Raw genomic sequence first — 26,908 nt, forward strand, 5'->3', positions numbered from 1 at the left:
TTTGGAAATTAAACAATTTAATTAATGGTTCTAAGTGTCATAGTTAATTTCATTTCTCTCACTCTTTCTCAATGTGTTTCTGATCTGCTCTGTATGTACAACAACATTTCCTTCAGCAATATCTGGGGGGAAATGGTTAGCTATTTTAACAACATTAATTTAAATGCAGAATTTCAAAAAGGAGCAGTACAGACCTGAATCATGTCACATATGCACCATTTTTTATGTAGCTAATTCTAATAGATCTCATAATTTAGACATCGCTGTTATATTTCCATTTTCCATCCCAGTCTTGATCATCTTCATCTTCCTCAATGGGAGATGTTTCAAGCTGAGGGAGTGCCTCTATATCACTCTGGAGAGAATAAGTGCGGAAAAGATCTGATATGGGCTCATCAATGTAAGTTTCGCTCCGTGCACTTTTGATTGAGGTAGTTTCTCTGTTCCCATTGGACTGCATGCTCCTCCTATCTGAATGAGGACTCCTCCCTGAGTGTTGACTCCTATCCTGAAACACACAAAAATGCACAATGCCTATATATATATTATATTCCCAGTTAATGTTGCTGGTCCATCTGATTGGTTGCCAAATAGGTACTACATCTTATAGGAGTCCCCATGGCCATGCACCGTTGCAGAAAGCCATAACTCCACAAACTTGCAATTTAGCTGAGGAAGCTAAAATAAATATGCTCAGTCTGTCCTGTTAAAAGACCACAGGCAACCTTCAGAGAGGAGGGAATTTCTGAAAGCTACCATCTTTTTCACATTTACTTAGAAATAACTCCTGCTGACACAACGGCTAATCTGTGCCTTACTAATTGCATATTAGTCCAAATCTCTTGGGTTCTCTTTGGCAATGCAGAGTAAACAGGCAGCTTGATTCCTAAAGGCTGCTTTTATGATATTCTTCTCAGATTAGCTTGATGCCCAGAAGCATTTTCTGCCCTGAATATGTCCCCTTCCAGGCAGGGCTCAAGAATGGGTGGAGGTGGCAGAAGGGGAAACCAGTAAACTAACCACAGTGGGTGGGGAAGTGGTCATGCTACATGTTCCACATGTTCAGAAGACCTGCAACATCAGGACTATACAGATAGAAACCTTTTGGCTGAATATGCAGACATTAGGGATAGGGCCTAATGACATGGTGATATTGGGGTCAGGACTAGCGGTGAAATCCTGACTCAGTAAATTTAGCCCATGCATTTAGTCACATTTGGATGTGACCATGCTATTTCAAGAACGGTTAGTCCAAGTGTTTCAAAGAGTATTTCATGTGCACAGGAGGGAGGAGCTATCAGGCTGTGGCAGCTGGCTGGTAGATGCAAGGTCAGGCCAATGCGCTTTGCAGCCCAAGGCAAAAGATAAGATGACACCTTCCCATTCCCATTCCATGCACAGGGCCTGGTTGTGCTGGCAGCTAAATCTTACTTTCTGAGTGATAGGGCTGTATCTTCCCCTGCACATACATTGCACTTGTACAACTTCTCTCCACCCACAGCATCAACTGACGTTAGCACTTCATTTTACCTGATGGTGAATGATACGACCAGCCTTGGGCAGCATACTAATATTGAACATCATGATCACAGGGACAATGGGAAACAATGCTGCTGGCATTTATAGGCTTCAGAACATTATGTGACTACATGTGTTAGCCCCCTGGTCTTCCAAAATGCACGGAAAAATTAAATGTGAGGTCCCAGGGAGAAGGTAGATACTATAGCTAAAGCAGGAGTGAGGAAATCCAAGCCTGTGGGCAACTTTTGACCCACCATGCCTCCCCAATTGGCCCATAAGGCTGTTTTAGCCAAACCACACCCACCTGCACCGGAGAAGGGAGGGTTGACAGTCAGCTGGTTATTACCACAGGCATATTAGTCCCAGCCTAGTTAAACTTTGGTGTCAGATTCAGCTTGGGCCAAAGGTGCCTGGGGTGACAGACCATCGGGAGGCTGGTCTCAGGGCATTCCCCACCCCCAACAAAAAATTACACTAGTTAACAGGGATCCCTGACACTTGTGCATTTCACATAAAGGTAAAGGTAAAGGGACCCCTGACTGTTAGGTCCAGTCGTGAATGACTCTGGGGTTGCGGCGCTCATCTCGCTTTATTGGCCGAGGGAGCTGGTGTACAGCTTCCGGGTCATGTGGCCAGCATGACTAAGCCGCTTCTGGCGAACCAGAGCAACGCAGGAAACACAGTTTACCTTCCCGCCCGAGTGGTACCTTTTTATCTACTTGCACTTGACGTGCTTTTGAACTGCTAGGTTAGCAGGAGCAGGGACCGAGCAACGGGAGCTCACCCCGACACAGGGATTCAAACCGCAACCTTCTGATTGGCAAGCCCTAGGCTCAGTGGTTTAGACCACAGTGCCACCTGCGTCCCATGCATTTCACATAGTACTCACAATTTAGGTGTTAGTAGAGGACAAAGGGGGAGACTGCTTTTCTGGATTAGCATTTGTCAGGTCATTACATTGATCACTGGTCTCAACCAACTATTATACCTTTTCCTCATTTAGAGTTACTTCAGCCAACACTTCCTCAGGCAGGATAATACTAGGTTCCACTGGCACAGTCTCTTCCAAGAGTTCTGGCTCCACTGCATAGAGTACTGCGTCATGTAAGGTTGGAAAGAACCGTGCTTTAGTAACACACTGGTCAAAAAAGTCATGCTTTTCAAAGGTCCTTATTACAGTGGCTATAAGATTAAAAAAGAAAGAAAGAATAATCACACAAAACAGCATGATGTGACTTTACAACAGCATTAATCATACAAACAATATCCGAAATCGCTAATTTAAAAAGTGCAGTGACTATACTCACGATGACAGGCAGCTATCAGGAGTGTGATGCCAATATTCTGAAATGCGTGACACAGCTGTAGAAGGGAAACAATGTATTAAAATGGGTGATGTTTTCAGTCTCTAGATCAGGGGTGACTAACGCCTGGTTCTGGGGCCTGATTCCGAATCCCAAGCAAATTTTCCTGGCATGCCACCAATATTGGCAACAGTGAACATACACCAAAACAATTTATAGCAGAAATGGTGCAGGGGTGGGCAGAGAAGTTCAAACTTATCCACCTAATTCAGAGCCCTGATGGGGGATTCAAACTGCTCCCTACCCAGTAGAGATGTTGGAGAATTCCAACAAAAACAGGAGTGGGAGCAGAAATTGCCAGTGTTTGCTTATTTGTCCCACATCCAGAATAGAAATCATCCCAGCAAACAATATGGAATTGATTACATTCCTTCCTTCGCTTGGCATTGTGTTTCCTCTGCAATGGGGTGGCATAACATAGACAGCATAATTTATGCATGAATTATGTAAGTTAAGTAATTTTGCTACAGAAGACAGAGAGACAAATAGTGTAGTTTTTTTAGTGTAAGAAGCACTGCAGCGGAATGAACACAGTACTGTATGTGACGAATACAGAGCAGAATGGAAAACGATGCCTTCCAACATCCCTACTTCCTAGTAATCAGAGGAATCATTTGATAAGATGGTTTTGGCTCCCCCCCCCTTGCTTTTGGTATTTTTTTTTTAATGAAAGGCTGTGTACAAATAATGAAAGGCAGGTATACAAATAACTGGAAGAATGAATGGGTACTAAATGGTGGAAAGGCATGAAAAACAGAAAGGTCAAATCTGTAGCCCATTAGGTGAGCAGTAATGTGTTTACAGTCCATATGAAAACCTATGTTAGTGAAATGCATATATTGTTGGGCAATTTGCCACAGTGATATTTGTTCTTTTCTGAGTCATCTTTTCAACAAAATGACTATTGCTTTGATGATGTAACTTCTTTCAACCCCTCTTTAGTACCTTTTGTTGTTTCTAATTCTTAAGCTTTAGGACGTTCATTTTCAATGCTTCATGCTAATATGACTGCACTTGCTTTTTCAGTTTTGTGGAGTTTTTTTTTTTCTCTCTTCTGACTCAGTTACGTTCTTAATCTGATCTGACCCCTGTGTGGTTCTTAATGTTTGGGGGATTTTTTTGTTCTTTAATCCTTCTTCCCATCCTTAATCCAGGCAGACTTACATCCTAACACTTTTGGCAAACATCAATTCTCATTTGTATCTAGAAGCCCAAGTTATGCTCCCAGTTTCCCCATCATCTTTTTTTTTTTTGTAATTGGCATTTATAAATAATTCAATTCTTAAGAAACTTATCAAACATTTGGCTACCAAGACATTTCCTGCAAGCCTGAAAAACTCACCTGCTGAATGTAAGTGGGCTTGGGACTTAAACATGTGGCAGGATCATATTGCACATCAATCCTCATTTAAGTAACTGAAAAGCTATTGTATTAAAATATTCCCCCCCACCATTATGGGTAGGAAACTGGCTATCTGAATCATTCTAGTTTCTCCTAAGACTTAGTTTTGCCACATTGCTTGCAGCTGATCTTGCTTCTGCTCTCGTATAACGTGTTCATGACCACCCATATTATTATTTTTTAAAAGGATCTTTAAAAATAAGAGCAAGAGCGCAAGAGAGCACTAGTTTAAATGAATACTATAGCAAAATAAAAACCACTAAGCTGCAATAGTTCAGGCAACTTACCTCTCGTAACAAATAGGAAGCTTGTAGATCTACAAAGTGTACCATACTGAAGTCTAAAATAATGGTGTGGATCATGTAAGTGGATGTCTCTGATTCAAGTGGGTGCAGATGAGTTGTGGATCTCGTGACAGGGGGGTCTGAGCAAAACCATAACCTGTTGAGATCTTCTTTCCTCTTTACATACTCCTGTCCTGTTTCCCTTTCTATGTAATGAATCTCAGAAGGGTATCTGCTCTCAATTCTTGACCAGCGTATTAATGCCAAAGAAGAAGCAGATGATATCTCATTAGCTGTACGAACCCGCCTTAGAAGCTTCTCTGTGTAAGGTACCTAGAAACACAGGAGAGATGAGGTTCTAGAGCAGGCTAGGACAATACTCAGCTTCATTTATGCATTTTCCCTTTCTCCTGTTAAAATATGTTTAAGAAAACTATGCCTGTGTTACAAAGATATGTTAGCATAGCCTGGCTAAAGCAAGAAGAACCCTCACGCACCCAAGAATTCTGCCATTCTCAATTTAGGCTGCAATCCTACACACAAATTTCACTGAACTCACTGAGCCTTGCTGCTGAGTGGATATGCATAGGGAGGCACTGTTAATCGTGCCTCTTAGTGCTATCAAAAGCATATTAATTTTAGAAACTATCTTTGTAAAAACACCCTTGCACTGAGTTTAATGTCCAGCAGCCCCAATTATTTCAATAGAAAAAGAAACTGTGAACTGGATGAGAAATCCATCTGACCCTGTCCCATTTACTGTGGGGCGATTTTCAACAGGAATTCTGATCCAGATATTGGATGGAAAAACTAATGTGGAATTTTCATTTTGACATATAGGTTTGAGTGCTGTAGGTTTGCAAAGCCACCAAAGCTCAAATGTCTAAATGCATAAAATAAAAACCTTGGTGCATTTATGATGGGAATGGAAAACCCACTCTGTTGACCTAAAGGAGAAGAAGGGCTTGAAAGGAAGTTTTCTTCCCTTCCCTATTACATGCACAGTATTCCTCTGCAGCATACAGGCTTTCTGCTTGCACTGAAGCATCAATAAGAAAAAGCCTTTTCTATGGCTCACAGTGGGACCAGCTCCCACCACTACAGCAAGGGAACAGAGGTCTGCTTGCATTAGAGGCCATTAGCTCAATTACACTTCAAGAAAATCATGTAAGCACAGCATAGGATAGGCATCTCTTCTTCATGTATTCCTCCACTGAACATCTAGTTTGGTCCTAAGGAATGCCATGTTTTATATAAACTGATAAATGGAGCTAATAATAATAATAATAATAATAATAATATATTATTTATACCCCGCGCATCTGGCTGGGCTTCCCCAGCCACTCTGGGCGGCTTCAAACAAAATATTAAAATACAGTAAGGCATCAAACATTAAAAGCTTCCCTAAACAGGGCTGCCTTCAGATGTCTTCTAAAAGTCTGGTAGTTGTTGTTCTCTTTGACATCTGGTGCGAGGGCGTTCCACAGGGCGGGTGCCACTACCGAGAAGGCCCTCTGCCTGCTTCCCTGTAACTTGGCTTCTTGCAGTGAGGGAACCGCCAGAAGGCTCTTGGCGCTGTACCTCAGTGTAGAACGATGGGGGAGGAGACGCTCCTTCAGATATACTGGACTGAGGCCGTTTAGGGCTTTAAAGGTCAGCACCAACACTTTGAATTGTGCTCGGAAATGTACTGGGAGCCAATGTAGGTGTTTCAAGACTGGTGTTATGTGGTCTCGGCAGCTGTTCCCAGTCACCAGTCTAGCTGCCGCATTCTGGATTTGTTGTAGTTACCAGGTCACCTTCAAAGGTAGCCCCACATAGAGCACATTGCAGTAGTCCAAGCGAGAGATAACCAGAGCTTAGGTATTTTTGAGTGATGTGTAGATGTATACACCAGGCAGGTGTGGGCTTTTGATTTAGGCAAGGTGGAAGCAATTGTCTAAGTGACCCCTGTATGGGAATTCTAAGAGAGTTCTATGTAAAACAAAGAAAGAAAGAAATCTCTCACCCTGGGTAATGGTTCAGGTGGCTCACAAACACAGGTACAATTTAAATCCTTTTTCTGTCTAACGCTAGACATACTGACTGAGATCAAAGCTCTCATTTCATTTTCATCAAGTGGCACAGCCTTCAGGTCCATCTGAAATAGAAAGAAGGATAGATTAACAGATATGGCCAGCTTTGTCTACTGCAGAGGTTCTGAGTAGGGAGGGCAAACCTGTCATTTTCATTTTCTCCTTTTTCCGATTTTAAATTTGGTTCTCCACATTTCCACATCTGTTTATGATTATATGCTGTTGTCAAAGTCCTCATTAAAATTCATAAGCATTTAGTATAATTCTCCTAATACACACTTTGGTATGCAGCTTTGCTCGATATACACATTTTTGCAAAGAAACATTCTCCAATAGAATGCATTTTTGTATATTATTTTCACTAATATGTGTATTAAATGCACATTTCCCCCCAGTATATGCACGTTTGTGCACACTACAGAAGAACTGCACCTCAAAACTCAGAAAAGTGCAATTTTGGAAGGATCTTTATCTGATAATCATTTGGAGGGCACCGTTTACCTTATGTAAAATGTAGGATTTGAAATGTTTCATGTTTGCAGTTGAAATGGAGGCACAGCACTGGAACATTTTCACCCCCTGAATCTCAATAGCCTAAAAAGAGAAATAAAATTTAAGTCTTTCTTAGGGGAACCTGCAACAAAATGTTGCAGTGTACAGTGCTCCTGTTCAGGATTCCTGCTGCAATCTTTCTCAGAATACAGTTTACCATTCCTCTGTAGCCCCAAGAGTCCATCAGCATTCATTGCCCAATAAGTATGCAGAATCACAGCAGAACTGTTTTTCGATTTCCCTCCTGCTCCATGGATTAATTTTTATCTCCGCAAACTTTTCCCAGTCCTACCAATACCTTTCTTCTGTGCACGGATGACACCATTTGGCTACATAATTCACATTTTTATTGAGATTAGTTGCTAATAAACTGGCACCTTGCACAGAAGAATAATTTGCACTATCTAATACCAGAGGAAGCCAGACATATAAAACAACATTTGGACCATGCAGAGATTGAACAGAGTATATAACACATTTGTGCTACAAATCTGCTTTCATTGCTCATGTCAGGGTCACCAAGCTATAGTTGTTAATTAAATCCTGTCAGAAGGATCACTATGCTGTGTATTTTTCAGAGATGCTTGTGGGGTTCCTGCAACACTGTCTTTTCAAGTATGGCTCTTCATTACGAGTCATAAAGGTGGTAATTATACACAACACCATTCCTGGAATTAATTCAACCTGATGCGTCAGCTGCTAGTGTGCTAGTGAAGGGGACTGGTTACAGCAAAGAATATTTATTCTCTCCCACCCTTACCTCAGCATAGTCAGAAAAACTGCGATAAATATTGGTGTTTGGAATCTGACCCAGTGTCAACATCTTCATTCTGAAACAAAATGTTAAGTTAGACTGCCTTCTTAAAAATTGAGTAGAGCCAAACCTTTAGCCAAGGAAAGAAACCATGACAGACAGAGACAACTATCCAACTTTGCATGTGGTTTTAAAGAATGGAATGTTCATCAGCTCTCCTTGAATTATCTTTTTTACTTTCATGTCTCTCCATGGAGAGTGGATAAGAAAAATCAGGTAAAATCTGATCCTAATCTTGCTGTAGTATGGAAACAGAGCATTTAGTCAAATGTGCAGTATGTCTCTCCATAAGAATACATACAATATTGTTACTCCAGGCTCAGTGCCAGACCACAAGCTGTATGAGCATCAGTTATATCTGTAGGGAAGGTGTTTTATCATCGTTCTCTCTTTGCCTTTGCCATGCACAGATCAAAGAAAACAGTGATTATTATTTTTTCTAGTTGGCTTGCAGAAACTCCTGCCCCTCCACCCACTCACTGTTTTCCTTAGATCATTGCTCAAAATCATTGCAAGCACCAGAAATACATGACAGTGTTTTCTCTTTAGTTAGGTCTATTTGACTGGAACCCAAGAAGAGATCCTTTCAAGTTACGCATCTTCCCAAAAGGTTTATAGCGTATGTGACCTTGCTCACGCTGTCTCAAGCCCCAGTTGCTTGTGCTCTCTCTTCCACCACCCTGCTACCCCAATATATGGTGAGAGGATTTTACTAGTCTTTGCATTGAAGAACAATATACATTGAAGAACAATGCATATTCCAGGCATACTATTTGAACTTCATGGCTTGCTCAAGGGTAAGGCCAGTTGGATGCTAAGTTTGTGTTTTAGTTCACTTTGCACTCTGCTTACTTCTCCTCTGCTTCTTTACTCATTATAATATTTCATGGCCAGTAAACTTGAATTTTAGAATCTGTTGTATGCCTTGAGTGAGGCCACACCACAAATGAGCTAAGGAAGTTAGAGAAGGCACTTTTAATTACCGTAATTAACTAAATGATAGTTATATATTATATCTAATTATATATAATTCATACACTTGTTAACTTTGAACTTATGGGATACACTAAGAGCTTTTGGTGTAGCACCACTGCAGATCCAGTCTCCCAGTAGCAGCATCACTACTGCTTACCAGGATGGTGTGGCACAGGCTGTTGGTAAAGTCAGGCCAGCATAGGAGCACCAACAGGAGCACTGGATTGACTCTGCCAAATCAGCAATTAGCACATCCTGGTATTGCTGAGCCCCTGCACCCTCACCATCCTGGCAAGTAGCAGTGGAAGGTTCTGTGGTGGCCCCCTAATGGCTATTCTTGATCCTCCTCTTTTCTTTTCAATAATCCTGTTAGGCTGTCACAACTGACATCAATATATGGAGAATGTCACAACCCAGCTACTATTCTTTGTAATTATCACAACAGTCTCCTTAGTAGTGGCCCCTTCCCATAGAATTCATCGTTCTAGAAACTTTTCTAATATACTGTGGTAGCAATATAATTCCCTTTCTCAGCACACACTCGCCTGTAGCTCTATAATACAACACTACCATAGGAGACAGTACCTGTGTGACCGCACACTTATTATGAAGAAGGCAAATCCCATAGAAATTCCCAAGCCAATATCCAGACCAAGACAGATTACAGACAGAAAGGTCACAATCCAAATGCCCTTTAAGGAAAAAATGAAATACGGGCAATATAAGCTACTTAGCAGGGACAAAGTTGAAGATAAAACCAAGTACAGTGTCAATGTGACAAGACACCCCTCTGCCGTTTTTTGTATATAAGAATAAAAAAATCTGAAGTACTGGTTATTTAAACTATGAAGATTCTGTGTTTGAATTTAGGGTACAGTTCTCAAAACTACTAGAACTTCGAAATGATCTATGCACTGTTAACATTACAGAGTCATGATTGGTTTAATAAACAATAACTGATCCAATAATAAGTAGTGTGCCTATGTGCTCCCTCCTCACCCCTCCTCCCGTGCACTGCTTCATAAAAGCTATCCTAGCATTTTAAACCACAGTTTCCCATGATGTCCAAAACCAGCATCACATCTTGGTTTTATATACTGGTTTGGAGGGAGCCCTTAAACCACAGCTTCCTGGTTGGGAGGTGGTTACTTAACACCACCGGGAAAAACTTAAATACACCTCTAAGCTTTGTTTGCATTGAGGAAAATGTAACAAGGGGGAAGAGTTACATCTCCCACAGTTCCATGGTCCAGATCCACACTGGGACACCCCATGGCTGTGTTGTTGTTTTTAAAGAGATGTTGAGATCTGACAACACTTCTCTGTCAATTTGTCTAGCTGGATCCCCAAATCATCTTGAGCAGCTGTACATGCAAATATATGTATGACAGCACATCTACGCTGGCATTGCACCTCTGCTGCCGTGGTGTAACATTAGGTGATACCCCATTTAATTCCCCTCTCCAACCCCATGTGGATCAGATGACACTTACAAAATCATATTTATCTTGCCTCCACAAGAAAGGGACATCCATAAATTTTTCAAGAAATGGGAACATGTTGACCAGTACAATAGCAGCCACAACAGCCTGTGGAAAAAAACAACAATAACTGGCTATTCTTTTGCCAAGGATACACAGCTCATTTAAAATGGCTTTGTAGGAACAAACAGTTTTATTTGTTTAGCAAGCCAATGCTATATCAATATATCATGTTGTATAACTCTAAAGCCTCTACCATTATGTGTACATATTATAATTTTTCTACCACTTTCAGGTAATTTCAGAGGTGGTATTTCCACTAACCTAGTTCTGCCCAAGGTGGAAAGATGGTGCTATCCCAGGAGAAACCAACAATCCCTTGAGTTGCTTCTCCTTACATGTGGTAGAAACAGACCCAGAGAGCTATTCAAGGAAGCACTGTAGCTCTGCAGTCTCTCAGCCACTTGCGAGGTCACAGAAAAACATGGAGGAGCTGCCTCTCCCCCACTTCAGGATCTTTAAGGTCAGAAGATGTGACTTCAAAGACTTACAAAGATTCCAAAGACAGTCTCAGTGCAGTCCACACCTTCCCCATGCTGTAGGAGCCAACAGAGGCCCTTTAATAATGGAGGTGGGTAAACAGTAAGGAAGCCCCTGCCAACTCATAGGGCCTCAGCAATCTGCTCCCGTGTGTGTGTGTGTGTGTGTGTGTGTGTGTGTGTGTGAATGTTGGAGCCAGTGCCTTCCATGGCTCTGTCCAGGGTCCTGAAAGACCATGTCTTGCTTGTTTGATTCTGCCCCGTCTGCTACAGCCATCTTCCCTATAGCCTCAAAACCGTGACACATTGAATGTGCCAACATTTACATGGCCAAAAGATGTGCTTTTTATATAATAGAATACAATAGAAATATGTCAAAGGTGTGGAATCAATGTTTACTGAAATAGCGTTTCACATTAACTTACATTCGGAAGGTACTGGAAGTAGGTTCCCAGCTTTAACACAACTGCCAACATTAAGGAAACTCCAATGAGAGCTGCAAGCTAATTAAAAATAAATACTGCATTAGAAATGTGTTCTGGAACTGATGCTCCAGTGCTGAGTTCAGTGGTTTAAAAAAATCAAAGTTTTTATCAGGTACAACAGTCCATCTTACTGAGAACACATTCAAAATGGTGACTTTGATGGAGGTTAAAACCTTGACATTTCAGTTTGTGTAGATAGGTATTTTTATTAATTTGATAAGAACGTAATAGTATAGAGCCTTGGATCTATAGCAGAAGTTTCAAAAAGCAAAATTATGACGTGCCAATTTCACCTTTCACATACAGTAGTTAACCAATTTGCTTCTGGGACCAATTCAAGGTGCTGATGACTATTACATATAAAATCTTAAACTATCTGGCACTAGGATATAGGAAATAAGGTCACCAAGAGAGGTGTAGCTGGCAAGAACAAGCGATAGGACCTTTTTGATGGTGTTACTACAATTGTGAAACTCCATCTCAAGTCAGATTGGTCTCTTCTTTGCTGTCTTTTAGGTGAACATTCTTATTCCACCATTATTTATTCTCATTAAATAAACAACATCCACACTCCATTTTAAATAGGTTTATGTAAAATCAACACATGTTGACTCTGAAGCTATTTTAGTTCCACATTCCACAGAGGAAAAAATAAGCCCTCATCAATAACCCTACTCAGACGTCCAATGAACTCAGTAGAGCTTGTTTCTGGTTAAACATGTTTTGGGTTGCCCATCCTATTAATGGAGGTTTAAAAGAAACGGTAGGTTTCAACAATCAACCAACAGACCTGAGTTTTTCCACCTGTCTTCTCCTGAATAACAGTTGTAGAAAGAGCACAACTGACAGCAAAACTTTTAAAAAATGAACTGGTGACATTGCATAGCCCAATTGCCATCAAGTCCTGTAGGAGGTAAATAAAAATTAATCACAATCAGATTACAGTGGTAAGAAATAATTTCTTTTGAAGTATGATGCATTTACAAATCTTAAAGGAGAATGCATGGGTAAAATTGTTCATGGGAACAGTGAAAACTATCCAATTTACCCAAGCATTTAATGTAATCCCGCCCTTTTTTTGGACATGCTACTTTTTATGGTTTTATCTGTTGTGCCTTCTGCTTGATACCTTTCTAATAGCCTTGATTGTGAGTTGCCTTGAGGACCGAATTAATCAATTAAACAAACAAACAAACACTGGTGAATGAATTCTATAATTATCATGTGACATATCCCAGTGTGCACCCCAGCTTGCTTAGAGAACTAGTAATAACTGGAGATCTGCATCCTTTCTGTAGTCATCTTGCAATACTACAGGAAATTATACGTAATCCTCATTGCTTTAATCTCCCTGTGCAACAAAATCTTCTCAAAGTTTCTGGCATATGACATTGAATTTATACCTGAGTGTGTCTGATGTGATAGTTGTGGATATTTCCATACTTCTTTGCCACAAAAATGAGAAGAAAATAGCTCACTATGGCCAGGGATGAAGCGTGCAATAAAATCTTTTTCAGGTTTGAAAAGTCAGGTAATGTAGGATGCAGAAATCTGAAATAAGAAAGATTGCCTTCTTCATTTTTCAATGAACATTCCTGAGAACTCTGCCTTGTAGCTTTATTTAGGTACAGGATTTATTCTTTCTGTTTAAACACAAACACCTTTACTACCCGGTGGAGATGTCTGTAGTGAGAATTATGAGCTAAGCCTTGAATGCTGCAATGAAATCATTTTATTGTTAGCTAACTTGGAAGCTTTGGCCAAAACATGGGGCACAAATCTTTTAAGCATGAAATAAATGAAGGTGTAATGATAGAAATGTCTTATAGAGGCATATGAGGTGGGCTTGTGCAGTGATTTCTCCATTTTTGGCTTGAAGTTGCCATCTGTATTCATCTTGTATTGGCAAAATCCTTTATATTAGCGGGTGCTCGTGTACTTTCAAATTATAGTTTGAGGTATGGGGACTAATGGAAGGACAACGAAAATGGATTTTATGACCTCTTGTCGTCACTAAGCAACTTGTACTTCAGGCCTGAGATAAATACTCACCATCTACTATAAAACAGACCTTAGTGCCCTTGTTGCATTTGAACGCATGTTCTATAAACATCAACTTTATCTGGATATCTATTCAGACATTTGAATGGCATATATTGTCTTGATCTGTATGTGTAAATTAAGATGTATGTACTGATGCTTATTGCACTGTGAAGGTGAGTTGACGATTTTGCTTTTGTTTTTCCTATTTTTTGTTTGGGGGTTTTTTCCCTCTCTGTTTGCTTTTTAAAATAAATCTGCAATAAAAAAATCAATAAAAACCATAAAGCAACTTTTAACAGAAACTAGCCTGGTGACCCAGTGTTGTTGGAGAGGGAGCATCACAATAAATACAGGTTTCATGATGACTGATGGTGCATGAACATGACTGACTCTAGGGGCACAAAACTATTTTCAGTGACCAGAGACCAATATTCTTATTCTTAATTATTATTATTATTTCTTATTAATTAAATTTGTATACCACCCTTAATCAGCAGATCTCAGGGTGGTTGATAGCATAAAATACAAGATAAAAACACAAAATAAAAACAAGAACAAAACAAAACAAAAATCCCCCCCTTCTTCCCCTCCCACAAACATATTAATCAGCCAAAGGCTTGGTTGAAGAGGAACTTTTTCACCTGTTGTCTAAAGGTGTATAATGAAGGCTCCAGTCCATCCTCCCTGGGGAGAGCATTCCACAAATGGGGAGCTGCCGCCGAAATGGCCCACCCTCGTATTGCAACCCTCTGGACCTCTTACAGAGGCACACAAAGAGCAGCCTCAGATGATGATGCAGGGGACTTGAGGTTCATATGGAGAGAGGTGGTCCTAGAGGTTTGGTATCGAAAGCTGCTGGAAGGTTGAGGAGAATTAACAAGGGCACATTTCCCCTGCCTCTCTCCCAACAGAGAATACTTAATAAAGCAATATATTAAGTTGTAGATTACCAACCTCTGTGGGGCCATTGAAAAAACTCCCATACTGGATTCAGCGTACATATGGGTGTGGGTGGAAAGTATGGTAAACACAATAATCTGTAAAAGAAAATGAAATTAACCAACAGATTTATTTTATTTTATTTTATGTACAATGCATAATATCTACCTACCTACCCACCTTGGAGCAGGTAACGAAATACTAACCAAGTAATTAGAAACACATCCCTACAATTCCTACATCATGCTCTGATTAAAGTTTGAAATTTTTCAGGAATACCATTTCACCTTCCCTGTTAGGGTCACCATGTGTGTCCATTTTACAGAGGACAGTCCTCTATCTGAAGAGATATCTGGTCAGATTTTAGAGATGAAGAACCTTAAGAAAGGAAAGCAGAAGCCTTGAAGGTACCTGGATAGCCAACTAAGCAGGCATATTGGCCGCCTGTTCACAACCTTCCTCAATAAACAACATGTACTGTATTTAAATTATAGTGGCTATTTCTAAATCTGTATCCATGCGTACAAACAGTGGCGTAGCGTGGGGGGTGCAGGGGGGGCCCGGCCGCACCGGGCGCAACATCTGGGGATTAGGGTTAGGGGGCGCAAATCCACGGGTTACTGGGCGCAAATTACTTGCCTTGCCCCGGGTGCTGACAACCCACGCTACGCCACTGCGTACAAATATGCATATCCACATTTTATGCAAATCTCTTCTGTGGGGTGATATGTACATATTCAAAGAGGATGCTTCCAACAATATGTTACAGGAATTTTTAAAAAGCTATCCTGAAATTTTAATGCCAACTCTAACATTGACTCTGCTTCAGACAGCCATGGCGACTGAGCCTACTCTGAACTCACCCATTGAAATCCAGCTTTGGGATTCCTCCGTGGTTCTGTGTTATTGCAGAAAGTGCATTGTGTTTGTGCTCTTTCACCATGGTCCCCTTTCATCAAAGGTCCCACCTCATGAGAGCAAAGCCCATACAACAAGGTAATGTTGGGCATAGCTCCATGACATGCAAACAATCACTGGAGTTGTGGCTGGCACGTGTAGGGCTAATATTATGTTGTGCTGTGACTGGCAACTGAGAACGGCCATATCCCTAGTACTCCTGTAATGTGGAGCTTCTAACTCCTGTAGAGTTGAATTTCATTAATCCTTCTCTTTCAGTTTTGCCCCATTCCAAAGGCAAAACTGGTGGGGGTTTGTAAGTGGCAAAATGTCAGTCCCTAAATGCACCCTTAGCACACCCCATTTTTTATCTCTCTTCTGTCTCTTCCCAGGCATCTCTTGTTCCTATCATGCTTTCCACTGGTATGAGGATGTGGTTCTAACAGCATGTGGATTTTCTGTTGGTGTGGACCTATTTCCACCAGAGGTGTGTGTCCTCCTGCTCATCCTGACCCCTCCCAGCCAGCAGATCTGGTAGTTTGAATTACTCCGTAAGTGTGCCTAGGATTTCAGCCTCAGAGAAGCTGAATTTACTTGGTGAAACTCTCCTCTCTATACTGAAGCCTAAAGATAATACAAAGGTTCACAGATATTGTTCCTTGGACAGGTTCTATGCTTAAAACACCACTCAGGTTATTTTTCATCTAGTGAGGAAATGACTGTCTGTGAAGCCTAACATATTTCTTATTCAAAGAATGTAAGGTACTTACCAAAAGAAGCTCCATAGGAAACTCAACGGGACTATGCTTGTAAGTTATCTTAATGCATTTGCTGACTCTCAGCATTAGTACAGATAGCAAGAAGAGCAGGATACTGGTAGAATTAGCTTTTGGGAGGCCCATGCAATAATACACCAAGTTCTGAGGGGGAAAGAAAATACTCAGCAAGAAGAATTTTTATAAGGGTTAATTAATTCAGTAGCATGGAAATCAAATTCAGTAGTATGGAAAATCACTAACATGCACACACAAAATATAGCAATTGCAGGCAAGTATGCTTTCTTCACAACATTGCTATACATTTCTGTATATTACAACAGAAGAAATCTGTATTCATCATTCATGTGTCCCACAACCAGGGATGGGGAAGAAATTTGCAGAACTCAGATTCAAAAGCAGACTCAAATGATTTGATCTAGGTGGGTTATATTCCAGATTGGATCATGTGTCCACTTCAGAATCTGCAGTCCTGCTGATCCCTTTACAGGGCGGTCTAAGAGCTACCAAACTGTTTCTGTCTCTCTCTCTTTTTAAAAAACAACAAACCACCATCAAGTAATTGTAAAGTTGGAATGACCCTAATTTAGTCCAACCCCCAGCAATGCAGGAATCACAACTAAAGAATCCCTGACCGATGGCCATCCAATCACTGCTTAAAAACCTCCAATGAGGGAGACTCCACCACTTTCCAAAGTAGTCCATTCCACTGCTGAACAGCTCTTATTGCCAGAAAGTTATTCCTAATGTCTAGTAAGAAATTTATTTTCTGCAAGTTGAATCCATTGCTTCGGGATTTTTTAAAATTCTGTTTTTAAAGGCTCAAGGAAGGTTATCCATCTGCTCACAACCTGGAGCAGCTATCATGCACAACTTCGGTCCACCCTGGGAGCAATGGGACTTTGTGATGCTCTAACACTTTCAGATGGGATTGTCCAAAAGAAACATGGCTGACCTAAGTTAAAAAAATAAAAAGTGGGATCCTATCTGCACCTAATTCCCATTTATGCAGTGTCCTTAGACTGTGCGTACAGCCCCTGTGTGCATCCAGACTTTACATCAGATGCAAAAAGCATAGTCACAGATACATTTTTACACAAGTAAATGCACTGGGAATGTTCAAACACTCTAGCAAAATTGTGTAAGTCTGTACAGGGCGTAACAAGGCAAATTAGGTAGATTTGCCTTTAAATAGGAAGTGAATCAATTCCTTCCGCATTCCTACATCCAACGTATGAGGGAAACATAAGAGAAGCCTCTAGAGGGAACTGGTACTGCATTCATTCCCCCCCCCGCCCCCCCAGCAATTCACAGACATTTGAACTAGTGGCTTACAACTTTCTGCTTGCAACTTTTTAAACTGATCTCCCTGTCCCCTGCCAAGAAACAGGATTAACTTTGAGTAAAGGCTGGATTTACTCACGTAAAAAAATGCCAAGGGTCCTGAATGGAAGTCAATTACAATCCCAAAAATGAAGGAGAACTGGGAGATAATAACATGTAGCGCTGCTGCAGTGAGGTAAGCATTGATGAGACTTTCTGACAGATATGTTGTGACAAATCCCAAGCCAATGCAGCACAAGAACAGCTAAAAGGAAGAAAGGCAAAAAAGAAAATGGCACCTTTAAGGCCCAGTCGTACACCCCAACTTTCTGCAGTGCCAAGTCTACTTATAAAAGCTTGCCATATTACTTGCTTAGAATTAGAGGCAGGCAGGCATTTTTCCAGCTGTCCATTCTGCAAGGAAGGCAGGAAGAGACTGTTCTGGGGAGTCTCCAAATTAGTCCACCCTTTCAGTTGCCTGAAGTAAGTCTATTGTTGCCATCCCCCACACTTTTCAGCAACCTCTTTCTATCTAACCTCGGAGACCATTACCCCCCCCCCATCCTCAGACCTACTTCCCGCCCTCCCTTATAATTCTAAATCTCACTCACACCTCGCCCTGCTCTTAACGTCCAATCCTAAAGAAGGCACATTTGCAAATGAGAAGAACAGTTGGAATCAATATAATTTCAGCATGGTGGGGGACCAAAGACCCTGTAAATGCCAGAGAAGGGCATCTGTGGGTGCATGTGCTTCTGCAGGCACCAAGTTGTTGATCCCTGGTTTAAGTTCTAAGGAGAAGCATGAAGGCACTGGAAAATGTTCACCTATTTAAAGTATCTGCACAAGATATCTATATAATCTAATACTCAGCTAATGTTAGTATATTTTCTGACCATAAGCCCTGTTCTCATGTTTCCCACCTATCTGACCAAGAGTGAAGAGGAATCATACTGTACTTGCTTGTCTTGTCCATATCCTCCTCACAGGGAGTGGAGTGTGAGAATGTGTTCTATATTCATACAACTCTATGTGGGATCTGGAATCCCAATTGTGGCACTTTTCCTGGTAGCAAGGACAGACCTAGGCATGCATAGCCTCTTCTCGTCCAATATAAAATGTATGTATGGAACATGTGGAGGGAAATATGGTTATTTGGGGGAAGTTACTTACAACATTGAAACTGCCCAATGTACTGGTATTGAAGCCATATGCTACGTCAATCGTTAATTTCACGAATCAGTTTTAAGGAATGGAAAGCTTTCTGCAGAAAAATGTAACATTTCAGAAATGATAACCAATAACCAAGTGTGTTTCCTACCTGTATAATCCCAACCAAAAATGTCGTAGATGCAGTGTATGTTAATACTTCCATATAACTGACCATAAACGCTGCATCTGAGAAGTTGGCCACAGTTCCGTTAAATGGCATTCTTAAGTTAAGATTAAGGGTGTTCTGAAAATTTGCCACCATTGCATTCAAAATGCTGAAAGAACCTGTTACCAACAGAAGGAGAAGACCCAAAGCTAAAAACAAAGCAATTCCAACAACCACTTTTGAAATTAAATTTATATCCCACTTTTCCACCAGGGAGCTCAAGGCGTAAAATGTCCATCGATAGGTTTCACAGTAGCAGGGCTGTGCAAAGCTGGTAACAGGCCCAGACCAGATGTGAAATGTAGGCCCCATTTCAATCCCCTTTGCCTCTATGGGGGGATTTGAGTAGGTGCCCTCAAAATTGTTGGCCCATTTCAGTTGGACTCCCACTGTTCTGGCCTGCACAGAAGGTATAAGGACAGCCAGTCTGCATTTACGGTATATGACTGACCTGGGCTGCCAAGAGGTTGGAGCTATAACCTTGCTCCATTACAGCAGGAAGGGGAAACACTTTTCAGCCCAGGGGCCACATTCCCTTATGGGCAGCCTTCCAGGGGCCACACACCTATGGTGGGCAGGGACAGCTACTCTTAACTTTGTACAGTAAGCCACATTACAACCCTTCAACAGCTGGAAGTTTCACACACATATACCTGTCTGTGTAGGCAAGGAAGAGGCATCATCAGACTTGTAGGACATATGCCAGCCAGGCAAAAATTGAGAGTATACAGAACAAGGCCGGTGAGTGGTCTGGCCTAGGGAAGAATGCTGAAGGCTGGTTAGAGAGGCCTAGAGGGCTGTATTCAGCTCATAGGCCAGAAGTTCCCTTTCCTGGTTCTACAGGGCTGCTGTCCAGGGTTGGCATTGTTGGGCACCTGCAGAAGCCTACGTCCCAGAATATGCCCCACTGGGACCTCTTGGCCCTGCCTCTGTTGCTCATTCTCCTTGATGTTCCTCTGCCTGTCTCCCCTAAGCAAGTGGGCATTGGCAGGAGGAGCAAGGAACAGTATTCTCCATTCACCTGGCTGCGTTGCAACAGGGCCCAAAGGGAGAGGGCGAGTGAATGAGAATTGGTGGCAGCAGTAAAGAGGAAGTGGGCCCAATCTGGAAGAAAGCCTGCCAAGACCAGCTTGCTCAAGGGCCTCAGTAAACCTGGAGCTGGTGTTGTTCTTCCAGGTTCAGAGAGAAGGTGGGAATGGAGTTCTCCTTCCAACATACTTCCTACTCTCCTCTGCCATGCCAGGCAGTTTAAGCAGAGCTTTCCTAGGCCTCAGTCTAGCCCACTCTACACGGGGTGGCCCATTACACATTGTCAAAGAAGAGGACATGCATCACTCCACACAAACAGGTGAGGACACAGATATGAATACATTTCCATATGGTAATGGCATGTATAGAGAAAATTATAATTAATGAATCTTGAAGAAGAAGTGAATAATCCATTTTGACACATTATTAAACTGTTTTGAATATCTCTGCAAACCTTTTCACGTGTTACAGGTTTTAGCAGAAAAGAGATCAAACAACACTTCAGTAAAAACAAGACAGCTGATACTTAAGGGGCTTGGTGACTTGTGAGTGAAATATTTATTACCAATAAATCAAAATGAAACAGAAGATGATATGTCAGAAGACATAGGGTAAAATCTAATGGTATTACTCATGCAGATTAAAGGCCCTTGTGATTCAACAGAGATTTCTATCAACAAAATGGGGAGGGAGGCAATTTCCTGTCCCACTACAATCCCCCACACCACCTCCCACACTGTGTTAAAGGGTCAGCTAATTCTTTGGAGCAAATTTGGGAGTGGAGGGGCTTCAGAGAGGAGGGGCCATCAGCAAAATTCTCTTTCCCCCTCTTCTACTGATAGAAGCCTCTGCTGGAGCAAAGAACCTCCTATCCACATGGATATGACCCCTAGATGAATAAAAACAAAGTTTACAATCTCTGTTGGCAAACAGTACATTTCCTAGAAGACTGAAATAGCTGGGCAGAACAGTACTCACCAATGGACATATGACGTGAAGTTCCAAATATGACATATGCTAGAGAGCAGCAAAATGCGGAATAAAAACTATTGATAACTGGTAGCGGTAGTCCGGTTATCACTATTCCTGATAGCCCTGGAAGAATGTGTTTTATAAATAATGTATCAAAAGTATCAGACAGATTGTGTCAAAGCAGACAGTTCATTAAGTATTGGAAGCAAGCCAAGCCTAGTATAAGTGATAAATTACTCTTATAGCACTTTTCTGTGCACAAAGTGCTTTACAATGGTCTCAATAGGAGATTTTCCTTAAGGCTAATTTCAGTGCAAGGGGTGAGTCTAATTTGAATTAAGGAACCTTCCCTCCGTGTATGCTGTGGTTCCAATGTAAGTGCAACCATGCCCTCTAACTGAATAAAAAAAACTTCCCTGGCAGGCTTCCTAGTTGGGCAATTAAAGTAAGGTCTTCTTTTGGCCTTCAAAGCCCACTTCTTCTCCCTCCTGAGTCTCTTTGGCCTCTCTTTCACCATACTTTTAAAGCACAGCTAATGCACATTAAAAGTAATGACCAAAAAAGCCTGGGGACTGTGATTTCTTAAGGGCACTGGGAATTGTAGCTGTTTGATGGGGAAACCACAGTTTGCAAAATTCTTTGAAGGGAAGTCAGGTGCTTTAAATACATGTTGGGTGTGCTTATGGCATTGATCTGCCTTTCCTCTCCGTTTGGCTTTCTCGGTCAGCCGTACACAAATAAAATTAAAAGTAGCACAATGTTTAATGACTCCCCTTATCACCTAGGAGTCAAGGAGCTGTGAAGGAGAAGATTCTCTAGCTCCCAAATTACTATTACTCCTCTGGAGTAAGGTAAGGGCAAGGCTGGCCCAGGATGTTTCACTGCTCCAGGCAAAACTGAAAATGCCCCTCCTCCTCTGCCCAGGTATTCAAAGAAAGCTGGAGAGGAGCAGGTAGTGTATGGCAGGTGCATGGGTGGGAAGAGGGTGTGTGGTGGTTACAACAACCACATGCTTGCACCAGCAGTGCCCCTCTCAGCTGTCTGGAGCCTGCCACCTTGTGGTGACCGATTCCCCATGCCTCATGGGCAGACCAGCCCTGCTGCATAAGGGGGACTCCAGGTCAGGGATGGAGAACCTGCAATCTTCCAGATGTTTTTGGACCAAGCTCCCAACACCCCTGACCATTGGCTGTGTTGCCTGGGGCAGATAGGAGCTGGAGTCTAGCAACATTTGGGGAACCCCCGTTTCACCACCCCAGCCCTAATACTTTTTAAGCTTGTGTTATCCAAGGGCGGAAACTCTTAAGTATTTCCTAAGGGAAAGGGGAGAGAACTTAAAATAAATAATAAAGACAGCTGGTTTACCTTGAAAAATCTGCACCATCCCTACATTTATGCCAGCGTGTATGTCTCCTAAAATCCATTCAGTGACACGATATGAACAAAGCCAGTTTAGAAAGGGAAACACATTGAGAATGAACTTCCGGAAGAGTACCCACGAGAATCTGAAACAAATTGAACTGTGCTGTTTCTAAGAAAAAGCTTTGCAACTCATCAATTGGATGACTTTCTCCACTAACTAGATCGACACCTTTGTGGATTAATACTTCTCAGCCCTGTGCTTTCATTTATGTTTGGTGACAAATGCCAATATCCCTGATGCCTTTAAATTGTGTTCAGCTTAATATCAATTTTACATCCATGATTGCAAAATAGAAAATAAATAAAAATGTGAGGGTTTCGTTCTAGGAGACAGAAATTTGAACACATAAACGTCTTAAGATCAAAAGAAGAAGCTGCTGGATCAGGCCATTGACTCATCTAGCTCAGCATCCTGCTCTCATAATGGCCAACCAGATGCCTGTAGGAAACCAACGAGCAGGATCCACGCACAAGAGCCCTCTCCTCTGGTTTGCAGCAACTGGTATTCATGGTTAGTAGCCCCGATAGCCATATCCCCCATGAATTTGTCTAATCCTCTTTCAAAGCCATCCAAGTCAGTGGCCATCACTGCTTTCATGGGAGTGAATTCCATAGTTTAACAATGCACTGTGTGAATAAGTACAGTGGTACCTCGGGTTAAGAACTTAATTCGTTCTGGAGGTCTGTTCTTAACCTGAAACTGTTCTTAACCTGAAGCACCACTTTAGCTAATGGGGCCTCCTGCTGCTGCCGCGCCACCGGAGCCCGATTTCTGTTCTCATCCTGAAGCAAAGTTCTTGACCCGAAGTACTATTTCTGGGTTAGTGAAGTCTGTAACCTGAAGCGTATGTAACCTGAGGTATCACTGTACTTTATTTTGTTTGCCTTGAATCTGCCAACACCCAGCTTCTTGGGATGTCCATAAGTTCTAGTGTTATGAAAAGAAGAAGAAAAACCTTTCTTCTTCCACTTCCCACACAATGCATAATGTTACGCACCTCAGTCATGTCTCCTCCTACTTGCCATTTCTGTATACTAAAAATCCTCAAACTAAATTTATCCTCATGGTGGGGGTGGGAGCTGCTCTATCCCTTGATCATTTCGGTTGCCCCTTTCTGAACCTTTTCCCAATTCTACAGTATCCTTTCAGGGGTGAGGGAACCAGAACTATACACAGCACTCCAAATACAATCACACCATCAATGCATTATCAGCAGGAATTTGCTTTTTCCACAACTGCCACACACTAGGTTGACATCTTCATTGAGATGATACTGACAGTTCTGACTCCGTTAGTGTATATGTGAAATTTAAGGGTCCCCCCCATGTGAATCAAAATGAATATTTTTTAAATCATGTGTAATTTACCCTAATAAACACATTTTGGCCTGCAGTTTCAACTAATATACACATTTTTGCAAGCAATTTATCCTAATATAATGCATTTTGGTATGCTGTTTTACTAACATATTCATTCTTATACACATTTCCCCCTAATTTTGCATTTTTGTTTGGTTGGAGAACTGCATTTCTAATATATACAGGAAATGGGGATCTATTGGGTTCAGTGCTTTCGCTGCTCACTTATAATATAAGGTGTCAATGGTAATCTTCAAAGGGATAGGAGTCCCAGTTTACAATACCTGCACTGGATTTTCCGCCTTGTTGGAGGGGTATCAACTTCCCTGGTGGATGTGGCATAAATCTTTTGGTCGTGATCTTGTTGGAATTCTTCTTCATTGTACACTTTTCGGCTGATGTGGTATGTCACCCTCAGTGGCTGTCTCTCATTCACAATATTCTCATTTGAGTCCATTTAGTCACAGTGGTTCTAACATATTAACACAAAAAACCAATGAGATCAGGAGAGTTAATCCCCTACTTCATAAGGTTTTTGAAATCAGAAAGTTATAGTTATAACAGATGCAAGCCTGATCCTGGAGACTGAAATTCTCAGTCCACAAAGCAAAACCAGGCCAACTGCTGATCAGTGTGCTGATCACCACATAGTGGTGGAAACATAGTTCAAGAAGTCTCAGATATGAAATATGATAGCCTGGTAAAGAGAAGGCCTGATTTTTATTTACATGCCAATAAACATTGGAGGGGGGGTGGTTATCTGTACTAGCAGCTCTCTGGTCACCTTGATTGTATATAAAATAATGATTAAAATTTAAAAACACAGAATTTGATGAAGGAAAAAACTAGTTTTCCTAATATGCCTTATAAAACAATGTATTGTCCCAATGTATGTTCAGGGAAGTTTTTAATCTGTGATATTTTACTGTATTTTTGGTTTCTATGGAAGCCGCCCAGAGTGGCTGAGGAAACCCAGCCAGATGGGTGGGGTGCAAATAAAAAATTATTATTATTATTATTATTATTATTATTATTATTATTATTAGGGTGGCTTTTCCTGAAGTTTCCTGACGTTTTCCTAATATGCCTTATAAAACAATGTATTGTCCCAATGTATGTTCAGGGAAGTTTTTAATCTGTGATATTTTACTGTATTTTTGGTTTCTATGGAAGCCACTCAGAGTGGCTGAGGAAACCCAGCCAGATGGGCGGGGTACAAATAAATTATTATTATTATTATTATTATTATTATTATTATTATTATTATTATTATCATTATCATCATCATCATCATCATCAGGGTGGCTTTTCCTGAAGTTCCCCACGGCAAATGCATTAAACCTAACTTAACCCAATATATTATTTCTATAGAATTCATCTTACAACTTGTGCCTGCAAAGGGTTTCTTTTTCTTTTTCAGAACTGAGTTAACAACAAGAGAGGAAAAAATGGTATTAGGGGGCTCACATGAAACCAGGCAAATTATACTTTTGTATTAAACATTTAAAAGAAAGGAGAATCAATGAGGCAGACAGAAATGGAAATAATTTTACATGGTCTTGTTAATGATTTTAAGATGACCTTGGAGGTTGATAGGCAGATGTTATTTGAGATCTATTGATCTATTTTGTTAAAAAATGTCATTTCTGGCGAATATCCTTTAAAAAGAACCAGTTACACAAATAATGAAAATGTCAACCCTTAATACTTAGTGATATTTGTTCCTGGAAGATGGATTGGCTGGCTTCTAAGAACTATTCAGTACTTCCATCCAGTGACAGAAAACAGAAGTGCTGTTCTTTGTGGCAGTCCTTTCAGCGTAACTGAGAGAATTACATTCATGAATCAGCCAAGAAAGAAATAGAATAGAAGGATCATTAGGCATTTCATTATCCTTTTTTATCCACTAACACAGATTTTAATTATTATTATTTTTGATCAGCAATAGCATGGAAGGTGCAATTGGGGGGTGTTTGATTCACTCCTTTTGGAAAATCAAAAAGCTTCTGGATAATCTGCCATCACAACATGAAGAATAACTAATAATTTCCCACAAATTCTAGATAGTTTTTTCATATTAGTACAACTGCACCTATGAGCTGGCTATATGAGAAACACTGAAAGAGGATAGAGGATAAGTAAAAGGATAAAAAAAAATGTATTTATATTTTATCTGGTAGTTATAAGAACTACAACTGAACTTTAAGAATTGGCACCTGAATTTGCTTTTCTTGCCTCCTCCTTCCTCTTTCCTTTTGTGCTGTGTCTTCCAGGCAAGCTGGTGGGTAGAGACTCTCTTCTTTTAAATGACTGCGTAAAGGCCCCTCTGGGAGCCTTCTTGGCTGAAGAGTGGGGTACAAATGCTCTAAATAACAAATAAATAAGTTGAACAAGAACATGAGAGAACATGTTCTTAAAGGACTGATAAGAAAAGTTTGTTTTGTGCATGGAAACAATTAGAACTTAAAAATTGTATCACCACCATCACCACTCTCATCAGCCTTTCTCTTTAATAATTATAAACTCAAAGTGGCTTGCCAAATTAAAATCTAAGCGTTAACAGCAAGACATAGCAGGGAAGTTTTTTTTAAAGAAAGTATATAAGAGTAATAAGCCAGATTTATATCAGTAGTGGATTGGCAGGGGAATATGATTATCTCCTTTTTTGTAACAAAGTAGTATTTGCTTATATCAGACGCCCCCACCTCCTATATACAGAAACTGCTACCCTATCCGTGAGGGGTCCTGTTTTGTGGCCCTACTGGTTAGCCCCAACACTGCTATCTAGTTAAAGGTATGTGTTCATGGTCCTATTTCCAAAATGAATTGCAGGCAGAAGAGGTCTTTGCCATCCCCAAGGCAGGTGAATACCTGCTCTTTAATGTGAAAGAGAAAAAGGGGTTGGGGTCCTATGTTGTGTTGCAATAAGAAATTGCCCCCCGCTTTTTGTTACTAGCGACTGACTTATTTTTTAAATCTTTAACAATATTAGCCCAGTTTATTATCCCACTTCCTCTTGTTGTTCACTTACCATTCTGGATGATTCAGCTCTTTGATCTGCTGCTTTCCTTTTCGTAGCTACGTTACTCGTTTCTCTCTAACAGTTAGAACAGTTTAGAACCTCTGTGTTCTTTTAAATAGCATCAGTGGCAGTCTGGAACTGGGACTGAGCGTTCTGTTGCATGATGTAAACATTTCCCAGGCTTCCATAGTTCCACTTGATGGTGCTAACAGTTGTCAGTAATGCCTAATTTTCTGCATTAGTTTAGCATTTCTGT

At 41.0% G+C, this 26,908-nt stretch overlaps 1 protein-coding gene across 5 annotated transcripts; it reads right to left on the bottom strand.

Moving 5' to 3' along the window:
- SLC26A8 (solute carrier family 26 member 8) lies at positions 1–26,877 on the bottom strand. 5 transcript variants are annotated; one of them, XM_083742617.1, is made up of 22 exons: positions 26,662–26,789; positions 25,847–25,995; positions 25,339–25,441; positions 23,915–24,102; positions 22,215–22,354; positions 20,856–20,972; positions 18,792–18,967; positions 17,571–17,735; positions 16,142–16,291; positions 14,490–14,572; positions 12,896–13,043; positions 12,283–12,396; positions 11,433–11,510; positions 10,481–10,576; positions 9,573–9,679; positions 7,959–8,028; positions 7,148–7,240; positions 6,580–6,711; positions 4,575–4,904; positions 2,829–2,883; positions 2,510–2,703; positions 1–508 (listed from the first exon to the last, which is right to left on the bottom strand). In XM_083742617.1, exons 4-22 carry the CDS (start codon positions 24,085–24,087, stop codon positions 254–256), a joined length of 2,676 nt encoding a protein of 891 aa, XP_083598743.1. In that variant the 5' UTR covers positions 24,088–24,102; positions 25,339–25,441; positions 25,847–25,995; positions 26,662–26,789; the 3' UTR covers positions 1–253. The 5 variants fall into 5 exon arrangements, with proteins under 5 accessions (XP_083598743.1, XP_083598742.1, XP_083598745.1 ...); XM_083742616.1 differs by lacking the exon at positions 25,847–25,995 and having other exon boundaries at positions 26,662–26,794; XM_083742619.1 differs by lacking the exon at positions 25,339–25,441.
- Between the last annotated feature and the right edge of the window lie 31 nt (positions 26,878–26,908).

This window comes from Podarcis gaigeae (genome assembly GCF_964106915.1).
Source record: "Podarcis gaigeae genome assembly, chromosome: 6".
NCBI lineage: Eukaryota > Metazoa > Chordata > Lepidosauria > Squamata > Lacertidae > Podarcis > Podarcis gaigeae.